A 21,368-nucleotide genomic window follows, 5' to 3' on the forward strand; every position below is an offset into this window, starting at 1 on the left:
TTGCCCATTGTTCTGTGGGTACTGTACTCTTGCCCATTGTTCTGTGGTGATTGCACTGCGAAACCAGCATGCGTCTAGGACTTTGAAACTTGCTAAGGTAGTAGGGAAAAAAGACTTACTTTTCCATGAGCGTTTCCAATAAATGACGAGATTTACGAATTTTTAAAAAAATTATGCAAGAATTGCATTATATATAAATTTTTTGCATTATTTTAGTAATGAAAAAAAAAATGGTCAGAAAAATTTTAAAATAAACATTTATGTAATTTTTCTATAGGAGTGAAAATACAAGTACCTACATAATAAGGACATTCGGATAAATGGATAAAAAACTCAGTAAAGTAAGGATAAAAAAAACTCATTGTTTTCTTTTTAAATTTCAAAGAACACATTTTTTTGTGACAGTGTTCAAAGCATGTTTTGTCTTTTTGGTACATGCATAGATCTACATTGTTTATTTCACATACGTATCTTGTTCTATGAGGTTTCTTCCTTGTGCTACAAAATGTACACTGCCTGGATCTTCTAAATTTCACTGGTATATATGTCCAGCGTTATTTAGTTCCTTTTCATCTGGCACATGATGAAATATGTGGTTTTTTATGTTAATGGGGGGAGGGGCTTGGTCTTTTTGGCTTTGGTAAGGATCATTCCTTTCCCATTCATATTTATTTTATTCGTATTTCGCCCCAAAATATTTAGAAAATATTTTTAATTTAAATAAAACTTTTACACGATTTCTATTTTTGATTATAGCAAATTATATTGACATTAAATTTAAACCACACCAAATAATTTATAAAATCACAATACTAGCTTGAAAGGCAAGTGTGTTGATCAGAGAAAAATCTCTGGAAAAGAAAGACCTTTTCACGGGGTAGGTGCATGTATTGTTTAGTAATAAAATAACTCTATGGTTTCAAAGCCCCTTATCTATATCTGGGAAAAATTAAACATTTCTAGTTGAAAAGCAAGCAAACTCCATTGTGAAGAGCAGTAGTTTCAAGGCGCGACTACCAAGTGTCTAGAAGATTGTGAGCATTGTGACACAATGCTCTAGTAATGCAGTGGTCGTGCCCTGAAACCACAGAGCAAATGCCATAAATATAGATAGGGTTTTTTTATATATGCAGTTTAATAATTATTGCAATTTTTTATTGTTCACGATAGAAACCATGATGTGCAATGAATAACTTTTGAAATTTAAAGTTGTTTATATTAATAAACGGAAGTTGTCTCATTGAAAACGAATTTTAAAAGGCAGCCGATTTGAAGTACTAAGACTTAAAAAATGTATGATTCTACAGTCATTTTGTGTTATTTAGAGGTAAAAGATCAGTAATCAATTGATTTTCACTCAAAAATTTTGGAAAGAAGAGAAAAAAATTCGAAAATTGGTGGTTTCAGGGCACGACCACCACACGTCAAAGGGTTAAGCAGCGTCATCTGCATTCTCGTTTTTCAGCATGGCAGTTTCATGGCTTTCTCCATATGTGATACGAGTGTGAGTCAGTTTTAAAATATGAATCAGTGATTTAAAATTCACTTGTTAACCATAATCTAAATATTCCAGTCCTAATTTTAAACACAAATTTTTCTCTTCATAATAAGTATCAAGATGCTTCCGCATTACTTACTTAACCTGTGATATTTACTTCTTTCCTCGAATGAAACAAAATATTCAGGATAGCCAATTTGCATCAACAAATGATGCCGAAGGAGACAATGGATGTTTACAAAAGGTGGATTACAGTAATTCTTTCAGAAGCTGTGCAACCATTGGCAAAAATGCAAGGGAATTTGAATGTTGAGTGTTGGAATGTAAACTTTTAGTAAGGAATTGTATTATGTCTCAGAATTTTTTAATCTTATCACGCAAGTAATATGGGGATTGTTTAATCAGCGTCTGGTTCTAAAGGCTATATATATATATATGCTGTAATAGATGTAATCTCCCTGTAAAAAATGAAGGTTTTAGTGGTCTGTAACAGGTGTAAAATATGAAATTTTTTTTGTTGCTGTATGCATTTTTATTACTTTTTTTTAAAAAAAAATGTACTTAAATATATTCACTGTCTTTTGAAGCATTGCCAGTGATTTAAGATGTATGTTTTGGAGATATTATTTAATAGAAATTAGTTTAATTATTTAATTGCTCACAAGATGTCACAAGCATCTCAGTGGATGTCACCAGATTTTCAGAATGTGCCAAACTAGCAATCATGCTCGTAATAATCCTTTTAGTCGGGCAATGTTGCCATTTTCACATGCAATCTTTTTGTTGTATTCCAGCGGCTTCTGTAAACAAAATCATGATATTTTTTGCCTTAAGCTTAATTTTAAAAGTTGTGTTTGTGGAATTTGCCAGCAGTGGAAGAAGCTGCGGTAAAATGTTTGCAGCAGTACATAATTCTGATGCAAAGTCTTTAAGGGAACAACAAGGAATGCATCTAGTAAATAGCCGGTATTACTGGGTTTGTATTTTGCCATATCTCTGCAATTCTCTGATTTTTTTTAAGCAAAAACAGACCACTGTGTACTTGAAGAGAAAAATAAAAAAGTGTAAAACAAAATTATAGAAGATTAAGAGGAGAATGTGTTTTATTTTTTAATGTATCACATTATCATTGTTTAGTAATTAGCATTTGTATTTTAAATTGCTGAAGTGTATTTCCTTCTCGTATGTTAATGTTTGTATATATATCAATACTTTGGGATTCTTTTAAAAAATAAGTCATAAAGACCACCAGCTTATACCTGATAAGTAACTTTAAACTATAAAATTTTGCCAGTATTTAATATATAAGTAAAAAAAAATATTTCAGATTTTTGCTATAAATAATAATTTTATGAAGAAATTTTGATAGATCTCTTGTCTGTTATATTACTTACGTGGAACAAAGTCATTAATTTTGTGGGCTAATATTGCTGTAGGTCTGAATAATATTGTACTTAAAACGTGCAGAATTCACTTGTCAAGATATGTTTAATTAATGTTATTTGTTAGTGGTTTTATGTCACAATCAAAAATTATTTCTTGAAATTCATATTTTTAACTGGATATATATATATCTGAGCATGACTCGAATTGACTTGCATAATTATTCCCTTTTTACTGACTAAGTTGACATTTGAAAATGGAGACGGGAATATTATACATTAAAAGCATATATGGCTAAGTGTGTTAGTATTACTAAAAAATTAAACATCTTTAAAAGCTGAGAATGAACACTGTTTCTGCCTTTACACACACATACACATTGTAAGTTGATAATGCATCCCTTGAACTAAGATGGAAGCAAAATTTCTTATTAAACTACATCATTAATCATTAAATTACTTCTGATAAAAACTAGTAACAACAAATTTTGAAAGGAACCAAAAAGGAAGAAAATTATAGTATGCTTGTTCAGTAGTTCAGCTGAAGAAGGAAAATGTAATGATGTTTAACTATTGCAACTATCGTGCATTTCCGAAAAGGGGAGAGATGTCCATACTCAGGGAGTATAAAGACAATTTATCCATCTTTATCACCTCTCGGACATAGTTTTCAGGGGTTGCTGTCTTAATATTTTGTATCCACTTCATTTCTGTTTTCATCTCCATGGGATGGGAGGATGAAGGCATTGTCTAGGATTTTGAAGGGTAAATAATTTGCCTTAAAATGCAGCTGCAAGGAATAATAATCTAAGAAGTTCTAGAAATTATCATTCTTGTGGAAGTTTCACTTCTTGAATTCAGGGATTAAGATGAAAATTATTTGAATAAATGAAGTGTGTCTTAGTTAGTAGGAAAAATGCTAAGGGGAATATGTGAATGCATACATGTTTATTATCCTGTACTGGGTGCTTAAAATACAATTTTCCAGAGCATAGAGTTTGATATACTTAAATCTGAATTTTTTTTCTGTATCATGCTTTTTATTCACAAAATACTCTTATATTAAGCTACCACATTGATGTTTAAGTTTTGCAAATTGCCTATTAAATTCATGCAAATTTAATTTTTCATAGTATAGTAATTCAGTTAGATATACAGAGTGGTTGTGAATTTATTTTCCCCATTTGAAGGCGTCTGCAGCTAAAATTAACAGAATGAAGCCAAAATTCATATACATAATGTGGAAGGCATGGGGAGATGAATTTCCCAAAAAATGATTAAATGATTACCAAAAGTTACTGATGGGAAAGATTTTAAGCTCTGCTTCACATATGCTGTAAAACATTTGCACAATTTAAGTAGATTATGCTAATTCTTAATGTGTACATAACAGCAGGGCCACTCATTCCTTTTAAAAAGAGGCCCACCAGCGGCCAAGGAGTAAAGTCGCTGAATGCTAGTTGCTCTGTCCAAGGCTTGAATCCTGGTGAAACAGCCTGGTTGCATGGGCATTTTCATAGTTTCTCTCCTGTATAACATGTATATGAGCCAGTTTCTCTTAGAAAGTCCTCACGAAGGCATCTTTTCCCTTCGGCAGATATACCTCAAGTGCTTTGGCATAATTAAATAAACCAAAGCAACCTTTCAAAAAGAGGGAGAGCAAACACCGAGTCAGCTGTTGACTTGTGCTTAACATACATCCTACCTTACCTCAACATGCTTTACTCATATAGCTGTTTCACTAAGATCCAATGCTATGGTGGCTATTAGGGTATTTATAAGGCTCCATAACTTTCAATGACACATAGACTAGCAGTCGTCCAAGTGCCCATGCAATACTTGCCAAACTGATATGCCTTATGCTTCTTCCAGAAAAAATCTTTTGCGTTTTTATCTGTATAAGATAGTCATGTGCAAGAACTAAGAATGGTAGATTTTAAGGGCCTGACTTTCGCTCTAACCTTTCATGCCCGAATGGAAATCGACAAGTATTAAGGAAAAATATTGTGGAGAGATGAGGCTTTTTTATTTATTTGAATGGTTCCATCAGTTTTCACAACTGTTGAATTGGGGCATCTGAATGGCCCACGTTAATCCATCAAGTGCCACTGCATTCTGCAAAAGTAACCATGCGATGTGGATTCACAGCCAGTTTCATAATAGCACCTTAGTTTTCTTGAGATTATCACTCCTGCAGGTCCTGTTACCTTCAACATTACTGGTGAGAAATATCGGCAGATACAACAAACTCTTGCCGTTCCTGCATTATATCAAAGTGTGTGGACTTGACAATTTTTATGCTAGATGGAGCATGACCACATATTCATTCAGTACAGAATCTTTTACTCCAATATTTTGGTAATAATGGAGTTACTACTCAATATTTTCCAGTGGAATGTCCGTCTCATTCTTCAGCTGTCACCCCGTGTGACTTTTGTCTGTGGATGTACGTTAAATCCATTGTGTATGCTGGTAGCATTACAAACATGAGTTCATTGAAAGAAAACATTAGATGTGCTGTTGCAAACATTGAAACTGATAGTTTATGAACATTATACGCAGAGTAGGTCAGCATATCAAGAATGCTGCACATGCTCCAAGGAACTCTAATGTCGATTAATAAAATATTGTTTTCGGCCAATGTTAAACTGTATGTGCATATTTTATTAGTGAAACATTAATGAAATTTTTTTATGATCCATTTCACATGCCGCTCTTCAAGTCCAGCTATGCTGCCTCAACGTGGTGGTGGGGGTGTTACTGGGCGGAATGGGTGAAGTACATCGGGAGCATAGCTCCTGGTAGTGCCACTCTAGGCGTGAAGGCTGTTCCAACATGTCCAGCTAAAGCATATGCAGGTGAAGATCCTTCAGGAGATTACCATCTTGGTGACCGGGTGTCACAATCCTGGAGCTATAGTGGTCTCTCCTCTTAACTGCAACTTTTCTCGTTTTCCTTCTCTCTTCTGAGGTTCGGGCTCATCATAAGATATTAGAATAGCCTTGTCCCTAGTTCTTTGAGTGGCAAGAAAACTGCCTACATGTTTGCCATGCGTGGAGACCTGTGTCACTGGAAAGGAGGGTCCTGGTAGTTGAGGGGTGAGGTACTGTCCTCAAAACACTGCTTTGGCCTCTGCTACAGTTAAACGGGAGACACCTTGTCATCCTCACAGGTGTCAATCGGCTGGTCACTAGTCCTTGTGTTAGTGGCTTGGGGACAAGCTCTCGGGAGTACCTGCTTTCGGGAAAGCCGACTGTGGGATTTCAGTTTGCGTATAGTTCCGGCCTAGGAATCCGAGTCCATTTAAATATGAATGCTATGATACCTTCCTGCTCCAACAATGAACCCGATACTCCGATTGTGACCAAAAGACTAAGAAGCGACATAGAAAGCACTGTATCAGATGTATTTTGTCCACGTTCCTTAATTATAACCAGCTCTGAAGAATTGAAAAAATGTCACCCTTTCTAATAAATAAACATCTTTCGTCTTCTGTAGGAGAACTGAAAAATATTAAGAGACTTCGGTCTGGACACCTTTTGATAGAAACTGTGTCCGGAAAGAAGCCTGATAGTCTTTTGAAACTAACTAAATTAGGACAAACAAACATTGAAGTTAAGCTACATAACACTCTGAAATCGTCCGAAAGAGTAATCTCTGAAATAGACTAACTATCAGTAACTGAAGAGGAATTCGTTAAAGAGTTGGCAGATCAAAACGTGTGTGGTGCTTGTATGATCAAAATACGGAAAGACGGTCAACTTATTCCCACTAAATATGTCTGTAGTGGTGTTCACACGTTGTAATGTGACAATCTATCCAAATATCTATCTAGAAATCCTTAATTAATTTACATGTGCCCAATATTTTCTGGCTTGAATTTTTAGTCATCGTACATTGCGAATTAAACCTTAGCATCAAGAATAATTAAATATTTCACTTACCCGATAACCCACATGCATGAGACTTGCGGAGACACATTTCTTTTTCTAATCTCACATTTATTTTATCAAAAACACATTTTCTGGGTTAAATATGGAACACTTATCACACACATATAAAATATCAAAATGTCATAACTTAGAACACAAAACATGGGAACCTAAAATTGGAATAGTAGGAGAATGCAGAACACGTGTTAGTTAGCTAACAATCGCAATCCTCTTACATCACATATTTATGCAGTCGAAATTTTCTCATATTAATTTTGTGCAGTGCACGCAGTATTATTATACACGTACAAGCTCATTTTTTTTCACTTTTACATTCTTTAACACACATAAAATAATCACATGGTCACACATCGCTGGTAATGCACATTCTGGAGTCAAACACCTATTGATAATCTGCTTGAGATGTTTTAGAAGGTTACCGTGGCAGATGTATTTTTAAGCTGAGCATTTTCATCTAAATATATTGTGATCTTATCGTTCTGCTTCCTTTTATGCAAAAATCACGACGACATTCCATGTGCGAATATCAGGAACAATGAAACTCCATCAGCGCGATATGCAGGGGCAGAGCACCGCACATCGTGCGTCTTGCTGATTGCCAAGCGACAGCAGCTAAGAAGGGGAAGAAACCCATCTGACTGGTGCTTATATACACACGTGCAGTTCCGCGATTACGATTAAAATTGTGATGCTGGCAAACTGCATGGTGTGAGAAGTTACTATTCTCACTGTGTCATACTTACTTTCAAGTCTCCTAACCTGCCTAAAAACATCAAAGCTGGATACCTAAATGGTTCATTCAGGCCGTATATACTGAATCCAATGTGTTGCTTCCAATGTCAGCGCTTTGGACATGGAAAGACCTCTTTTCGTGGTAACCGCACGTGTGCTTGATGTTCCATAATAGCCCATATCAGTGAAGGCTGCTCTGCTGCCCCCTTATGTATAAATTGTAAAGGTGAGCACCCAGCTTTTTCAAGATCATGTCCAAAATGGCAGACAGAAAAGCAAATTCAAAACATTAAAGTTGCACAAAAGGTATCATTTGCAGAAGCCAAAAGACTTGTTCTCTCTATTCAGCCAAGACCTAATAAATCTTATGCATCCACAACAAAATCATTGAGATCATTATCAACTCAAACCACAATAACCGCACAGAAAAAAGAACTAGCAATGACAGAAGATTCTATAAACCAAAAATTGGGGGAAAAAACCTGGTGTTGAAAGTTGTACGCCGGTGACTGCGCCCAAAGGCAAACAGGATGTCCAACAAAATAAGCATAGAGATGTTATCAAGGAGAAAAATAAGCAAAACCCCAGGACCCCCAGTCAAAATTCTTTTGCAAGCATGAGTTCAGGACGCTTAGACGACTCAGACGAAATGGATGTTGAACAAGTATTATCCATTCCGAAACACCTTTTGCTTCGAAAGCCAAAAAAACAACACCATCAAAACAAGCATCCGTAATGGCTACATTTATTTCGTGGAATTGCCGGGGTTTCCTCAAAACCTGGATAATATCAAGGATTTAATCAATATCTATCAACCTGCCTGCTTTGCACTTCAGGAAACTGTGTTAAAACTAAGCAGACATGCTAAAAATACGGAGATATATAACAGTAAGAAAGGACAACCCATCTGGGGATCATGCTTGTAGTGTGGGCTTTATCGACTCCCACAATCACCCATTCACTGTTCTCCCTTTGACAACATCTCTTCCAGCTGTGGCAATTCAGATTAATTTACGCTTTTCAATATCAGTATGTACTATTTATTTACCCCCACATGAGCAAGTTGATCAGTGAGAGTTGAACAGAATAATAGAGCAGCTCCCAGAACCTTTTCTGCTTTCAGGTGGCTTCAATGCATATAGTACCATATGGGGAAGTAGAATCACTAATTCAAGGGGCTGGCAGATCGAACAATTAATGGAAGATCATTCTATTTGGCTCCTTAATAATGGAGAATATGCCTGTGTATTCATCAGCCGACTAGAACATTTCATGCAATTGATCTGGTTTTTTGTTCTCCATCTTTACAACCTTTTTCCTCTTTCAGTGTAGGGGAGAATCTCTACGATAGTGACCATTTCCCAGTGATTGTAAATATTACAAGAAAATCAATGATCTCGAGGCAACCACGCTTACTTTACGATAGAGCTGATTGGGATCTTTTTGCATCTTGTGCTGTACTGACTGAAAAAATGGTTAACGATGTAGACATTAATGCAGTAGGAAAAATGATCTCTGATACTATTGTACAAGCTGCTGAACTCTGCATTCCAAAGTCCTCACAAAGTGCCTTAAACCCTGGTGGAACAGGGATTGTCATGATGAAACTTTGATAGAGCAAAAGAAAGCTTGGTGTATCTTTCACAGCTATCCAACACTGGCAAATCTTCTGGGCTTTAAAAAAAGCTAAGGCTAATGCAACAAAAGTAAGACAGCAAAGTCAGAGAAAATCATGGGCAGCCAACGTGTGCATTATTACCTCCTCATTATCTAGCAAACAGATTTGGGAAAGATTCTGCAAAGCCTCTGGACTATGTAATGATTATTCCTTTTCTGTTCTAGAAAAAGGTGGAAAGGTGATAAGTACTAGAGAAGAAATAGTCGATGCTTTAGGGGATATATTTGCTGCTGTAATTACTCAAAAGAGTTTCTGTCCACAAAGATGCGCTTGGAAAGGATTCAAATCGACTTTTTCCATCCTAATGCAGAATCTTATAATAAAGATCTCACCATGTTTGAATTAAGAAGTGTAATATCTCGCACTGATAGGACATGCCCTGATCCTGATGGCATAAGTTATTTGATGATAAAGCATCTGCCCAATGAATCTCTAGTGGTCCTTCTCACTCTGTATAATAAGATATGGAAAGAAGAAACTTTCCCAACTACCTGGTGCAGGGCCTTTGTAATCCCTATAGCAAAACCCGGCAAGGACCCGAAAAATCCTTTAAATTAACGCCCCATCGCGCTCATTAGCTGCCTTTGCAAGATCGTGGGGGAAAATGGTAAATCACCGTCTCACCTATTATCTGGAGAATAATCATTGCCTATCGCCTTACCAAAGTGGTTTCCGTAAGGGAAGATCTTCACTTGACAATGCCTTGTTTTTAGAAACCGCAGTACGCAATGCATTTGTGAAAAGAAATCGTGATTTCAATCTTCTTTGACATGGAAAAGGCATACGATAGAACTTGGCGGCATGGAACTCTTCATGACCTTTACAGCACTGGGTTGCGACATAATTTACCCATCTTCATTCAAAACTTTCTGAAGGAGGACCGCATTTTTCAATTAAGATTGGTTTGTTGCATTCTCAAGTATTTGTACAACAAGAAAATGTACCCCAATATTACGTGCTCAGTGTCACTCTTTTCAGCCTGAAAATTAATTCCATTTTAAGAGAACTTCCTCCCACAGTGCATGGTTCCCTGTATGTTAATGATTTGATGATCTATCGTCACAGTCAAGATATGAGATACATTGAGAGACAACTACAAATTGCTCTAAACAAAATTATAAAGTGGTCCAACAACAATGGTTTTAAATTTTCTAGCCAGAAGTCCATGCGTGCATTTCTGTTGCAAAAGAAATCTATATCCTGATCAAGAGCTGCATCTTGACAGCTCTGAACCGCATTGAGCCAGAAGCAAAATTCTGAGGAGTTATTTATATTTGACAGAAAGCTTACTTTCCTTCCACATATCTTAAATCTAAGAAAAAATGTGCTAAAGCTCTCAACATACTGAAAATTGTGGCTAATACTTCTTGGGGAGCAGAACGTTGCTCTATGCTCCGCATTTATAGAGCTTTAATCTGTTCCAAACTTCACTATGGCTGTGTTATCTATGCAGACTTGCCAACTCTCCCGATTTAGGCGGGAGACTCCCGATTTTCGACCGCTCTCCCGCCAACCCGATTTACAATATATTTCTCCTGACTTTTTCTTATTCTTAAAATTTCTCACGATTTTTATGGAACTTGGCTTAATACTTTGTTATGTGAACAAAAAAAGTGATTTTGGACGTCCGAAGCAAATGAATTTTCTCTAGATTATATCTAAAACAAAACCTTGCGAATTAGATAACTTCTGCTTTGTGAGTGAGAGCATATACGTATCCAGAAACGTCCTTCTCCAGTTCTCCAATGGGCATTGTGCTCCACTGCGTGTCATCTGGCATATATTAGCCAATGAGGACAAAACAAGCTGTTATTTGGATCTTCTTTAGTTATTTCGGTCATTTTGTCCTGAGTTGTGTGAGTACACGTGCCTTTGGGAAACAGTTTTAGAAATTATCATCTTTTGTTATGTCTGCGAGAAACTTGAAATACTCGTTTACGTTTCAAAAATCGTACACAGTTGACTTTCCTTCCATTATTTCCTCAAGGAAATGTAATAAATTTGCGATGTGTACCGCCTGTCGTTGCGATTTTTCGATTTCGCATGGTGGAAGGGCGGATGGTCTCAAACATGTGTGTACACAAAAACACAAGGGCAACATGAGCTGTTTTGAAAAAAAAAAAAAAAAACGAAAAATTAAATTTTTCTTCGGAAACAAAAAATCAAAAAGTTATTAATGCAGAATGTCTGTTCTCTGCCTTTTTACTGGAGCACAACCTGCCACTAAATGCATCGCATCACGCTGCAGCTTTATTTAGAAAAATGTTTCCTGATAGTGAAATCGCTAAGAAATACTTAAGTGCAAGAACCAAAAGAGGTGCAATTGTTAAAGAAATGGATTTGAAAAATAAATCTTCAGTTATTGATCGCATTAAAACAGCTCCGTTCTGCCTCTCTACGGATGGAAGCAATAATACCAATTCAAAACTGTATCCAATTGTTGTTTCTTTTTTTAATCCAGAGTCTTCAGAAATTGAGTGCAGTTTACTTTCTGTCCCCACTTTGGAAGGTCATTTGACAGGCTTTAATATAGCACAGCTAATTATTAAAACTTTAAAAGAAAATGCAGTCCCTCTGGATAATTGCTTAGCACTAGGTGCCGATAATGCACCAGTATTGGTAGGCTTGAAGACTGGTGTTGCAGGTATCTTCAGAACGAAAAATTCAGATTTGCAGATTATGAGGTGCACCTGTCACCTCTTAAATTTAGCAGCTGAAAAAGGAGTAGCTTCTTTACCAATAAATGTGGATGAACACATTGTTGATATTTATTATAATCTTGAAAGGAGTTCTAAAAAGGAGGAAAAATTGAAACAGGTCCAACAGCTGCATAATAGCAGTTTACAATTAGAAAACTTGGATGAAGTTATAAAATCAGCTAGGATTGACACCCAGTGGAGTTTAATTGGAAAACTGAAAGATGCTGATGGAATTTTAAAATATAGAGAACTGTCTAGAATTATGTTGGCCATCTTGACAGTTCCCCATAGTAATGCAGAGTGTGAGAGGATTTTCAGTGTTGTTGCGAAAACGAGGACTAAATTTAGATCTAATATTAGTGATGACACATTAGAAAACTTTTATTAGTGAAAGCAGGCCTACGTGGCAATTGCTATGAACAAAATTATGAAGTTTCTTTCTTAAAGAAAGCAAAATCTGCCACTATTTATACCATTTGTAGAAAAACTGATTAAAGGGTTTTTTTTTTTTTTTTTTTTTTTGTTTTCTTAAACGATGCAAGTAATAAAAATGTTTTTTATGTGTAAGGAATTTTTGTGTTGCTTGCATTTAAGAATTAGATACTATTTAAAGTCAATTCATTATTGAAAACTATATTTTCCTCATTTAAAAAGTCTTTTTAACATTGTGAAAAATCTTCCGATTTCTTAAAAAAATCTTCTGATTTTTGAGTGTCATAGGTTGGCAAGTATGTCTATGGATAAACAAGACCTTCTATGCTATTGAAATTGGATCCAGTCCACCATCAAGCACTACGGATTTGCTGTGGAGCTTTCAGAACATCTCCATTCCAAAGTTTATATGTCATCTCTTTTGAACCATCTCTGGAATTTAGACACAAGCAGTTGTCCATTGATCTTCATTATAAAGTAATGTCACAAGCCAAACATCCTGTCCGACTCATGACATCTGATCAGTACTATTGTATCTACCAAACACGTCCTTCATGTATCCCACCATTTGATCTTCACATTCACTCATTGAAGAATTCAACCTAAAAGATCTGCATCCTAAAAGATCTGCATCCCAAAAGCTTTAACTTTTTTGGTATTGCTCCCTGGCAAGAAGTGACTATTCACCTAACTTCTTTTTTTTTTTTTTTTTTAGAACATTTTTGGGGAACTTAAGAAGAGCAGTACCAATGATGTCCAATATCAACAAATTTTCCTAGAGCATAGAAGCAGTCATTCTAACTGTAAAGTAAAGCTGCATCTGTCTTTACTGCAGAAACTTTTGCCATTTTGAATTCCTTAATCTTTATCTCTAAACAGAATAGCAGAAAGTTTGCCACTGCAGACTGCACATCAGAATTATTACTGCAGACTGACACATCAGAATGTATTGGGAGTTGAGAGGGAATCGAAAGGAAGATGTACTGCTGACTCGCCTACGAAACATTTTCTACTCTGACTCTCTGAGTGCTCTTAAATCAATAAATACAAATACTAGCCACCCTTTGGTCTTAGAAATTTTAAAGGCACACCTCTGTTTGAGAAACACAGGTTATTCTACTGCGTACTGCTGGGTGCCTGGACATGCTGGCCATCAAAGGCAATGAACTCGTCGATGTCACAGCAAAGTCTGCTATTACCTCTGAAAATGATGTCCTTTTTACAGACATACGGAATTACATCAGAACGAAGATCTTGTCCAGGTGGCAAGAACTCTGGGAATGCCAAACTCTGAACAAATTAAGACAAGTAAAACCCAATTTGGAGTATTGGGAGTTGAGAGGGAATCGAAAGGAGGATGTACTCCTCACTCGCCTACGAATTGGTCACTGCAGACTGACACATCAGTATCTCAAGGAAGTAATGAGCCTATTTGTGGCACTTGCAACGTCCCCGTTTCAGTCAATCGCATTTTAACCTGCTGTCCTGCTTTTAGTCAGAAACGTAAATATCATTTTAACTTTATGAATGTTAACAGATCTCATTGGAAGAAACCTTCACATGAACCTCATAAGATTTTTAAAAGACATCTCTTTTTTTACCATATGATTCGAAGTTTTTTTTTCCTTTTATCCTGCTCTACCTGTTGATAGAGCATTTCTCAAAGTCATTTCTCCATGCTTTCATCAGCATTGCAGGTTCATTTCAACAATTCATCTGATACTGTGTGTTTGTGCATTTTAGATTTTATTCACTATTCGTCTGGCCCATAATAACCTTCAAGGTTTTGTGCCATTAAAGTCAACCAACTAACCATTTCCCATGCATTTGTTGTAATTATTGACCCACTTCCGGTTCCAACAATATCGAAATCTCTCATGTCGTCAACTTTTGGGAATATTTTTTTCTTTTTAGCAGAATTAATTTCTCCATGCATTTTTACAGTCTGTCTATGAAATTTGGTTTCATGCCACTTATTAGTTTTTGCTGCAGATACCTTTAAACAAGGAAAGGTATTTTATAACCGCTCTGTACATATGTATTATTTGTGGAAAATATGTATTCCATGTAATATAATGCATTGAAATACATACAATTAACATAAACCTTTTTCATTTCAGATGCTGTAGAGAGTGCTGTTGAGAGAAGTAAGTTACACATAAAATTGTAAATTAATATAATATGCAAAATTATGTAATTTAAATTCATCTAGGTGGCTAAGTTTTTTAAGTTTTTGCTGTCTCAGATTATGCCGTTCCCATTTGACAGAAATTTTTGTGAGCTGAGATATGAAGAGCACGTAATGTTAGAGATCTTGCGATTTTCTGCTATGTTATAGGTGCATTAGACCTCGTATGACCTTTGACATCATCGCAAATTCATTCCCTGTATATTCTCCAAGTTATGGATAGTAATTCAATTCTTCGTCATTTTGTTATATATATTGGTTTTCATAAAAATCTTAAAACCAGATTGCTAATTTTTCATTGTTTTTCCCCTTCTTTTTACTAATTCTTTATTAATTTATATTGTTTAAGTAATTTATGTTATGTTTATGTTAATCTATATTATGTTTTTGTTAGTGTTAATTTATATTATATTTAAGCATGTCCATTGTTAGGGGCTTTATCACATTTATATTTTACTAATTCTTTTGAACTGACTATTTGTTTTTATTAATTTATTGTTTTTGTTTGACTTTAATTATTAATGCTTTTCAATTACTATTTCATTCTGAAGTCTGATTAATAAAAAGCTACCTTTTTTTACTGTTAAATTTGTTTGTGCTGCTATTCAGAATGTTGCTTTGACTGTTAAGTCATTTCTGTTGTTTAGTTCTTAACAGTGTTATAGTCAGAAGAATGAAATTCAAATATATGGTGCTTTGTCTGCAACAACCAACAAGTTATCGCTACTTGTTTGTTTTTGTAGGAAATTTAAGAAGGAATTGAGGAGAGATTGACTTATAACTTGTACAACAATAAAATTGCCATAATGAGCATTAACATGCATAACTTTATTTTACATTCCTTTTTCAATATTTTACCTTTTATTACTGTTTTGTTACGGAGTTGGTCTATGTATCAGTATTATAATACGAGGGCTATCCAGAAAGTAGATTACGTTTTGGAATAAAAAAATAAACAAAGTATAGGAAACAAATTTTATTATATACAGATGAAAGCCACACTCAAATACTACTTTTCTACATAGTCACCATACAAATTAAGGCATTTATCGTAGCGATGTACGAGCTTGGAAATTCCTTCGTCGAAAAATTCGGCCGCCTGCGCCTTCAACCACTTCGTTACCTCTTCTTGCCTTCCATCTTGCACAAAACTTGTGGTAACCAAGCTTTTCGCTGATGATTTCGTGCAACAAACTTCGCAAAATTTGTGGAAAACTCAAAGAAAGTTCCGTTATTGTGAAATTTCGATTTTCACGGACTTTAGCATCGACTTTTTCGAGAAGTTCGGCGGTCACTATGCTGGGTCTCCCACTTCGATCTTCGTCGTGAACATTGGTTCGGCCATTTTGAAATCTTATGACCCACTGACGCACTCCACCTTCAGTGATAATGTTGTCCCCATACACTTCACGAAGCTGCCGACAGATTTCTATCGGTTTACAGTTTTTTGCAGTCAGAAACCTTATTACTGAGCGCAGCTCGCGGGATTTTCAATTAACGCAGACATTTCAAACCGTCACAGTATCTGTACGGAGCACAGCACGAACCTCTCACTAGCACGGCTAGATGCAGACTGAGCTGCGCAACGCTCTGACCCCAAGATGGCCGCGCTAGCCCCGCCCCTAGCGGACACAGACGGAAACGTAATCTACTTCCTGGATGGCCCTCGTATGATCTGTGGTTCATGAGCTCAAAGAAAGGGGGAAAAAAATAAATAATCACTCTTTAGATAAGAGAGGAACCTCGAATGTAAGTTTTGTAGTATTTTTGGTATTCATTTCTGAAATTACTTGTATCTGTCTTTTTTTTTTTTTTTTTATGTGTGTATTATCTTTTTGGAGAGAAATTGTATAGATCACCTAAGCTGAAATTATTAGCATGGAAAAGTGAATGGCATGCATAACTAAAGCAACAAATAAAAATTATCCTTAATGCTTTATTTAAAAAAATGTGTAAAGAATGATGTGTTGGAATTTTGAATATACAAGGAGATAGTTGTTTTGATTATGAACAGACATTCATAACTTAGCCTAAAATTTTGATTGATTTGTTCTGTTTAGACTGTATCAATTATTTTAAACATTTGTCATTAATCATTAGCATTTGAAATAAAGTATATTTTAGAACAGAAACTCTATAAGACAACTATTTTCAAATATAATTTTTTTAAATGTTTTAAAGAGTTACTGCGTTTCATATCATTAATGTAACTCGCAATAAGGTTTTGTCATGTATGTTTTAATTTTTTTGTGCCTAGTTCTCGAACGCTGATATTCTAAACAAAGCAGTTTGAAAGGTGGTGCTGAATTTTTTTCATGTTCCTCATAATTCATACTTTAGTTAACACAGTAGTTGTAATACTTGAGTTCTTATGGTCCTTATGTTTTTTGAAGATAATTTAAAAGCCCCTAATTTTGTCCAGAATCTGCAAAAAGTTCCTTAATTTTACTGATCTGATATTTCTCTTTTCTACGACTGCCATTTTGAGTGTGAATTAACATTTGGAAGGAATATCTTTTGGCTTTTCATGGATAAATATACATTTGACTAATGTAACAGATAAATTCAAATTAAAATCTAGGCTAGTTGTCAAGGACTCCTTAATTATATTTAAATTGAAGTTGGCTGAAAACGCTACCTGGCATAACAATGTAAATCTCAACAGCAAATAATGCAAACCGAATAATTACAAACTTAACAGGGATGGCAGAACTAAAATAGAGTAGCCTCGAGAGGCAAAAATACATTCTGTCTTAACAGTAAAAAAACCTCAGCTTAAATACTCTATGCCATTTACATTTCTCATGAGGAAATGGAAAGGCAAAGTTATAGTAAAGGCTGAAATTAAAAATAACTCATAACTTTCATTAGTAATTTTTACAATGCATTTAACTTCTGATTCTTAAAATTATTTTTCTAGTAGTTTAAAAAGAACAATTTATGTAACCAGAGATAATTCAGAATTATTTCTTATTGTAAAGGATAGGTTTTTGCAGAGTTGGAGTAGTAAACTTTATTTTAAAGCACTTTTTTATCAAAGTGATATATATGCATAGAGAAACAGTATTTTAAATTAGTGGGCTGCTGCTGTTAAATAAGTTTTGCTCTTACAGAATCATAAATTTGAACATAAATTGTCAGTTTTTCATTATATTGTTTAAAATCTGCACTTGTGTATGTATAAATGCATATTATGTATATCCTATATGTTCACAATTTTTATGTTTAAAAATGTTGTAATGTGTTAAAAAAAGTCAATGTTATGAATAATACTGTAAACAAAATTTTGAATTTTAAAAGTTGAAATTTCTGGACATTTTTTTTGTATGTGTTAGCTTAAGAATATTGTATAGCATAATATTCTTTAAAAAATCCTGTAGACTACTAAATTTGGAAAATTTCCCACGCTAATCTTATTTTTGTAATAATTATATATGTATATGTGCAATTCACATGTATGTCATGTTACATTATGTGCATTCAGAATGGTTTCCTACTATTGCTCATTTGTAACATGACATGACTGCCATGTTTCAGGAAATAATTCAAATCCTGAATGGTATTTGTTGAGAACAAAAGAAAACGAAATACAATTCATAGATTCTCATCTACCAGATGCAGGTTGTTTTGTAAAGCCCTTGAAGACTGAACTCATTCTGAAAAGCATGAAAACACTTCTGAAAGATCCGATCTGATCAAAACAAACTTTGAATCAAATTTCTGGCAAAAAACTTCGGAAACATAAAGAGGATGGCCTTGGAGGAGGGAAAATGGGGGCGTTTTCAGAAAGATTTTTTTTAATCGGGCGGGTCCATTGAACCAGGCGTGTGCTCTTGCGGGTTAACATTGCCAACTGGCTATCATTAAGGATTTTAGCCTAGAAACAATCATGCCTCAAGCAGAACAGCAACGTGACAGTAAATCAGCAATATTCTTATTCTCTGGAACTTGCTTGAAGCTTTGTCAACTGATGAATTTCTGTAACTTGGTTCATCGCAAAAATTACCAGGTTTCCCAGCTCTCTTATCTACCAAATGTCTGCACTATTATCAGACCAAAGGTTTATTTTAAGACCTGAGAGACCAAGAACTGTGGTACTAGAATTCACAAGCCTAGCATCTGTACTACAAGTCATCAATTCTAAACATGGCATACTCAGGGATATAAGAGGAACCTTTCTAGACTTCAGCAAGAACTAGCTTCACATCTGATTTAACTATTAGCCGAACAAAGACGCACGCAGAATACACCCCTTTACTAGCATCAACAAAACATGCAGTTCAGGAAATGAATTAAGTGCCATGTAACGAGGCAAAGTTAAGTTTTTAGTTCATGTATATCTTTATACCATTATGAAAATTATTTCAAAATATCTGGTGGTAATTTACAATCCCAGTTTTCTTTTGACTTCCACACATCTTGTAAGAGTAGATTTGGAAGTTGTGTTGTTGGAGTTAAAAAGCCAAGAGAATTGAAAATCTTTTGTAGCATTGCAAAATTAACCTCTTACTTTTCATTTCACATGCCTGGCTGTAAATTAGTAGGAAATTGAAGTACCACATTGTCCCTAAAACAGACATTCCTCCAAAATGCTTATCACCATTTTTACAAGCAACTTTGCTTTTAAAGCCATGTAAATTGAAACAACTTGTAAACATTAATATCAAAAACTTCGGATACACAGTCGTCCACATAGCATGAGTTTAAGCAGTTCCAGCGTATGGTAAAGGGCAGTTTTCAAAAGGATGCATTATAGTTGGCTGGAATGAATGGAAAATTTAGGCTCTTGATACATTCCAACATTGGGATAATTCAAAAAGTCACCCCTGTATTTAACAAAGTCACGGAATCCCACAAAAAACTTATTTGAGATGAGAATTTTTTTTTAAATTTTAAATATAAAATAGTAGTAAAATGAAATATGTTAATATATCAATTCCATCAAAGTTATGTATAAAAATTACACAAAGTCATTTAAAGAAATTATGTTATGCAAGTTTGTTTTGATTGTTGGGAACAATATTTCGTGTTGTAATATAAGTCAACACATCTTTGTAATGCATAAAAAAAAATCTTCTGGTACACTTTCTTCAAACTGAAAACCACATTGTAAAGTATCATGCATTTAATGTATTTTCTGGCAAAGATTTTTGCATTCATTTTCATTACTATTTTCGTCATTTGCTTTCGAGTTGCTATTTTTTACTCTCTCCAATATATCCTCTTCAGTTGGAATTCCTCAGATCTCAACATCATTATCTATAAATAAATAATATTGTAATTTTTCATTATTCTGTAATTGTCCTTGATTTTTCAATTACAACTGCATATTATTCAATTCCTTACCCATCGTCATCATTGATGCTACTGTTATCAGTAGTAGTATCAGTCTTAATAATAAATCCAGCTTTTTTTAAGCAATTTTTTCAGTGATGTCATAATTCCATCTTTTTACAAGTTCAGACTGGCAGTCATATAAGATAAAGACTGATTATATTAAATTCCCATCAAGGACTTCTTCAAAATTCTTTTGCGATAATGCATCTTAACACTTTTTATTAGCTCTTGAACCATGGGCTGCAGTTTCGCAGTGATATTTAGAGGAAATACAAAACCTTAAATCTTTGTTATTTTGTAGGAGAGCACTGCAGTTGTATCTCACTTAGGGCAATTTCCATTTCTATACATCCATATACACTGAAGAGCCAGTACATTAGAACCACCCTCCATCTATTACAATGGCTCGCCTGGGAACAAAACCACTGCGAATCCCCGACTGATGTTGGAGTATATAAAGCGGCTATACATCTTTCCAAACATAGCACAATTAGCAACATAATGGGAAAAGCAGCTGATTTGTCAGACTTCGATAAAGGCCAAATTGTTATGGCTCGGCAACTGGGAACATTAATATCAGAACCTGCACTTTTAGTGGGCAGTTCACATGCAGTTGTTGTGAACACATATCGAAAGTGATGGATGGTGAAATGATAAGTTGCCGGCCAGTGGTGTGTCGTCGACGGTGCATTGAGTCCAGAGGAAAGCTGAGATTGCTCCGCATCGTTCACCGTGACCGAAGAGCTACAACAGTTGCGAGCCAGACAGTGTTTCTCAACACAATGTTCGGCATACATTGCTGTGTATGGGCCTATGCAGTGGGGGCTGATGGTCTAGAAAACATTGGAATTGGACATTAGAATAATGGAAGAAAATTGCATGGTCCGACAAATCACGTTTTTCTGTTCCATCACATCAATGGGCATATGCTAATACACTGATTTTCAAACGAAATCCTGGCTCCCAGATGCACAGTTGGCGTGGGCAACACTTTCATGGATTACATTAGGACCCATAATTCCCATAGAAAGTCCCTGATGTCTGTATGCTATGCAAACATTGTTGCAGGCCAGGTTCACCCATTCATGATAACAATATTTCTAATGGGGGAGGGTGTATACGAGTAGGATAATGCACCATATAGTAAGGGTCGAATCGTCAGGCAGTGGTTCGAGGAACATTCCGGTGAAATTAAAGTCATGCCGTGGCTTCCATATTCACCTGACAGTAATCGATTGGAGCAATTGTGGTCCCACCTGGAAAACCAAATTTGTGCTTCCATGCTACCTCCTCGCAGTGTGCGGGAATTACAGGACTAGTTGGTGAGCGCTTGGTACCAGATACATAAGACTACCTATCAGCACCTTGCGGAGTCAATACCATGTCAGGTGCAGGCAGTTTTGAGGGCTAAAGGTCAACCTACGTGTTATTTATTAACAGGGTGGTCTTAATGTAATGGCCCTTCGGTA

General features: G+C 35.4%; 1 protein-coding gene across 4 annotated transcripts in view; it reads left to right on the forward strand.

The window, feature by feature from the left end:
• Positions 1–21,368, forward strand: part of LOC118191144 (palmitoyltransferase ZDHHC2) — a 139,616-nt gene that overhangs the window by 15,662 nt on the left and 102,586 nt on the right. For all 4 annotated transcript variants that reach the window (XM_035361945.2, XM_035361946.2, XM_035361947.2 and 1 more), the window contains exon 2: positions 14,495–14,521. In XM_035361945.2, coding sequence (XP_035217836.1) covers positions 14,495–14,521 — 27 coding nt within the window. The remainder of the gene's footprint in view (positions 1–14,494; positions 14,522–21,368) is intronic.

Source organism: Stegodyphus dumicola, chromosome X1 (assembly GCF_044657685.1).
Source record: "Stegodyphus dumicola isolate Sdum_Otavi_A_Nest chromosome X1, ASM4465768v1".
NCBI lineage: Eukaryota > Metazoa > Arthropoda > Arachnida > Araneae > Eresidae > Stegodyphus > Stegodyphus dumicola.